General features: G+C 36.7%; 1 protein-coding gene across 6 annotated transcripts in view; it reads right to left on the bottom strand.

Moving 5' to 3' along the window:
* The window catches only part of LOC104711440 (COP9 signalosome complex subunit 7-like), a 5,379-nt gene extending 3,932 nt beyond the window's left edge, over positions 1 to 1,447 (bottom strand). For all 6 annotated transcript variants that reach the window (XM_019232961.1, XM_019232963.1, XM_019232967.1 and 3 more), the window contains exons 1-2: positions 1,175 to 1,447; positions 694 to 769 (exon numbers count right to left, since the gene is read on the bottom strand). In XM_019232961.1, the coding sequence (XP_019088506.1) occupies positions 694 to 769; positions 1,175 to 1,333 (235 nt within the window). In that variant the 5' untranslated portion in view covers positions 1,334 to 1,447. The remainder of the gene's footprint in view (positions 1 to 693; positions 770 to 1,174) is intronic.

Here is a 5,181-nt window from a genome sequence, read left to right as displayed (position 1 = left end):
TAGGCCGGATTTGTTTAGTTTATGTATGAAATTCAAATTTTATAAAAGTTCATGTAGTTCTAAGCACACATAAAAGTTTCATGTATAAATGCGATAAAGTAACATAGTTTGTGGGGGAATAGGCCGTTTTCCCCAACAAAACTCTTCTCAAACCATGTACTACTACGATATTTTGGCCTCCCCTTCTGTGAAACCCAGGTACCTTGGCGGTACCGCTTTTTATTTCTAAAGTATTCTTGAAGCACCCTTAATCATGTCATCTTTTTGAATGATACTTCCACACCGAATATAGAGCCCACACCCACTCCACTAGGTCCATTTTTTGACCTAAACTATGATATCAAGTGTTGGGCTTTCTAAGCCCAAGCCAATTTCCCTATTAGTATAATATTGTCCGTTTTGGGCCCAAGTGGTCCAGCCCTAATGGATTTTTTATTGGGTTCTTTCCCAAAAGGGCTCATACTAATTAGAGTAGGTCTTGGCGTATATATTAGAAACTTATTTTATAATCTTTTGATGTGGGACATTGTTTCTATCTCAACAGTTAGCATAAAAATGGGGAAAAGGGTAAATNGAAATACAACCAGTGTTGCCTAGAGTTTGAGAAGAAGATTAGAATAAGAAGACTCAGTGAAAGTATATCATCAAAGCAAAACATAAAACGAAATGGAAGAGTTAAGCTTCAAGCCATACATTTGTAATCACTCCATGTGCCATGTGCGAATAACCGTAGTACATCGAGGTATACAGAGTTAGTGGTCCCTTTAAGCTGCAGTGAAAGTTAAGAGAAGCTTCAGAAACCGAACAGGCGAGCAATTAATTAAAAGAAAACACAGAGGTTTGCAAAATTAACAACTGAACTCCGCAACACCAAACAGAGAAGTTAAATATAATCAGTCACGGATATAAACACTTTCCAAGGAATGTGGAAATAAACAAAAGCTGATCAAAACCAATGAATAAAACAAGTGACGCAATAAACAGGAATAGAGAAAATAGCGAACATTATTGAGAAATATGTCTCCAGTGGAAACCCTAATACTGTAAGCTAGATGATGAAACCGTACAGCCTACGCAGATAGTGCAAAGGGGGGGGGGAGGAATATGAGCTTTATTAATAAGAGTACGTATTGTAGTATATGAAAGATGCTGCTAGGCGTAGTATCGAGAAGACCTCGGCAACACAAGGCAGAGCCAAAATCTCGGAGAAGGCGAAAAGCCAAGAATGCGAAGTAGCTTCTAGTAGGATAGATGCAAGATCATCGCCTTTGGATACAGAAGCTCGTTTAACGAATAGATCGATTATTTCCACCTGCTTCTGTTCGATGTCCATCTTCTAAAAGTAAGCTCGGAGGGACTTTTAGGGTTTTTATCTATCCAGAGCACAAAATCCGATTTGCCGATTTGGAAGAGAGGAAGCCAAGTGAGTGAGTGAGTGATTTGGTTCTGCATCTTATGTCACCGTGGCTTCTTCTTACTCATACTGGGCCGAGGCCCAATACTTACCAGTAACATTCTTTCGATCCGATTTATCTTTTTATCATACGAACGGTATGTTTTAGTTTTACAACGGTAAAAGAAGATGAATTCATCACTAGTTATTATTACTTAACGATAAAATTTTAAGAGAGGGAAGTAACTAACTAACTAATTATAGACATGTTGGAACTTGGAACCAAGTCCATAGTATATAGACAGTCCAAGCCCAAGACTAACCAACTCTCCTATTAGAATGATATTGTCCACTTTGAGCGCAAGTGATTTAGTATTCACAGATTTCTTATTGGGTTCCTTTACAAAAGGCTTCATACTAATTAGATTTGGTTTTGATTTATATATTAGAAACTTATTTTATAATCTTCCAATGTGGGACATTGTTTGTATCCCAACAAAACTGGGAAAACGGCCTATTCCCCCACAAACTATGTTACTTTATCGCATTTATACATGAAACTTTTATATGTGCTTAGAACTACATAAACTTTTATTAAATTTGAATTTCATACACAATCTAAAAAAATCCGGCCTAAACCCACAAATCTCCAAACGCCGTTTACTATCCCGTTAATACTATGCTGACTAGGCTGCAACGTGGATAATAAGACAAATAGATAGACTATATACTATTAAAGTTAGCTTTTACATCAGAAGTTAAACTTGGTGTAGTGGTCGGTGATGTTTTAAATCTGGTCCAGCCCAAGGTTCGAACCAAACGGAGGACCATAAGTTTTATTTTCACTTAAATGAGAAGGACAAAATTGTCATTTCACTAGCATTATCTTCTTCCACAGTAAAACCCTAGCCGCCTCCATGGGTCCTGCGTTTTCTTCTTCTATTATTTAGGTTTTCATCTCTATTTTCATTATTTTTGCACAAATATTAATAAAAATAACTCAAATTTACGTTTTCATTTATCCGAATAAAAGCAACTTTCACACTCACGCACCAATCCGTAGCTCAATCATTTCTCTCTCAGTCTCTGCTACTTTCGCGCGGATAAAGTTACAAACATAGTGACTGAGTGAGAATTCCAGAAATATCGAATTTGCCAAGGGATTCAGAGGTTGACGCTAAGGAACCGTCGTCGTTGGAACTTGGAAGCTCGTTAGCGATGGAGGTCATCGTTAGCGATATGTGGGAAAACAAAGTCACTATAAAATTGTTTATATAAGTTTATTTGTTTTCAATAATGTCGTAAGTCGAGGTGGCTCATTTGGTTTAGTATATGTTATCCTGTCTTCATTGTCAACAGTTCGAGTACCCAGTTTACAGATGTTATGTAATTTTTTTCCCTTATTATCCACGTGGCATCCTAGTCAGCATAGTATTAACGGAATATTAACAGCGTTTAGAAATTTGTGGGTTTAGGCCGGATTTGTTTAGTTTATGTATGAAATTCAAATTTTATAAAAGTTCATGTAGTTCTAAGCACACATAAAAGTTTCATGTATAAATGCGATAAAGTAACATAGTTTGTGGGGGAATAGGCCGTTTTCCCCAACAAAACTCTTCTCAAACCATGTACTACTACGATATTTTGGCCTCCCCTTCTGTGAAACCCAGGTACCTTGGCGGTACCGCTTTTTATTTCTAAAGTATTCTTGAAGCACCCTTAATCATGTCATCTTTTTGAATGATACTTCCACACCGAATATAGAGCCCACACCCACTCCACTAGGTCCATTTTTTGACCTAAACTATGATATCAAGTGTTGGGCTTTCTAAGCCCAAGCCAATTTCCCTATTAGTATAATATTGTCCGTTTTGGGCCCAAGTGGTCCAGCCCTAATGGATTTTTTATTGGGTTCTTTCCCAAAAGGGCTCATACTAATTAGAGTAGGTCTTGGCGTATATATTAGAAACTTATTTTATAATCTTTTGATGTGGGACATTGTTTCTATCTCAACAGTTAGCATAAAAATGGGGAAAAGGGTAAATTTCAACCCGTACTATTTTGAAAGTGTAAATTCCTATCCCAGACAACAGATCCGTGTGTTTTTCAACCAAAACCCTTACATAATTCAAATTTACTACCTAGACTTTGAATCGTTACCCATATTCCTACATTGACTCAAACAGCGTTAGTTAACCGTTAAATGTTTTGATCAATTTGACATGTAAACGATGATGTGTCAAGGTCGTTGGGCTTGAAACCTTAAAACGACGTTGTTTGCAATGAAAGGTTAAAACAATGTGTTTTGAATTTGGGGAAACATCTTAATTGCAAACGACGTCGTTTGCAATGAAAGGTTAAAACGACGTCGTTGGTAAGATCTTAATTGTTAACGACGTCGTTTTAAGGTTTCGAGCCCAATAACCTTGACACATCATTGCTTACGTGTCAAATTGATCAAAACATTTAACGGTTGACTAACGCTGTTTGAGTCAATGTAGGAATATGGGTAATGATTCAAAGTCTAGATAGTAAATTTGAATTATGTAAAGGTTTAGGTAGAAAAACACACAGATCTGATGTATAGGTAAGAATTTACTCTTTCGAAATAGTACGGATTGAAATTTACCTTTTCCCCATAAAAATGAGGAGGGCGTAGTAGAATGAAGACAAACCAAAAGGAGATAGGATATTATGGGTCTTCAAAGTTCAAACTATAATAATATAAAGACTCCACCACACAAGACGAGCAACAACAGTTCTTCTGGGGAACATGCTATCCTCTGATCTGCACCGTTGGCAGCCGTTTGACTTGCCATTCTGAATTCAAACCCCAAACCTAATTCCTGCATTAGACCATACAAAACAGCTACCCAAGTGTAAAAGGTATTCCTCCAAGTACATTTTTGGCATTGATGTAAAAGCCATACCTCTCTAATTTAATGCATGGACGCATCCATGGCCACGAAAGTGTGTACCACATTGCTGGCATCTTTTGCACTGGTCTCCATAAACAGAATTCCAATTTCATCTGCAATAAAATGCAAAATCAATCACTCCTTACAACATGATGACTACAAACCTTGACTAGCTAGAGAACAAAGGTAAAAGGAGCATGCATGTACTGATGTACCTTGGCTGTTTTATATGGAACAGCGCTCTATTTGCAGCAAGATCACATTTGCTTCCAACCAAGAGTTCATTCACACTTTCACTCACATAACTGATCGATTTCACTCAACCATTGCTTCATGTTACTAAAACTCTCTTGGTCTATGAAATCATAGAAAGATGAAGAAGAAGTCGTGAAATTAAGTAACACACATCAACAAGAAGTTGGGGTTTGAAGAACGAAGAAGCAGCAAGCATGGTGTTAGACCGAGACTCAAAATTAAAGGAGAGTGTTAATTTTATAATTGAGTTTAGTCGTATTATGCTATATAATTTAAATGTGGTTGTGTTAAGTGAAGAGGTGTGTATGTAAGAGTCGTGACTTGTCGACTAAGACACAATCATGATGGTCACTTATGACCGTAAAACTTGTATGTAATGTAAGTGTGTTGTTGTAAAACAAGGACACAACAAGTTTCAGACATAATAAGTTTTCAGTTAATTTGTTATTGTCTTCTTTAAAGAGAGAAGAGAGAAAGGTCTCTTACTCTGTTTCTTCTTCTCTCGATATTCTTACATGGATTGCCGGAAAATCATTCGCCATTGGGACACTCTTTTGAAGTTATTCATTATTAGTTTATATATATCAAACTGTACAAATATATATATATATATAT

The sequence above is a fragment of the Camelina sativa genome, chromosome 2 (assembly GCF_000633955.1).
Source record: "Camelina sativa cultivar DH55 chromosome 2, Cs, whole genome shotgun sequence".
NCBI classification, from domain to species: domain Eukaryota; kingdom Viridiplantae; phylum Streptophyta; class Magnoliopsida; order Brassicales; family Brassicaceae; genus Camelina; species Camelina sativa.
The sequence above is the reverse complement of the archived record's forward strand: the minus strand, read 5'-3'. Positions and strand labels throughout refer to the sequence as shown.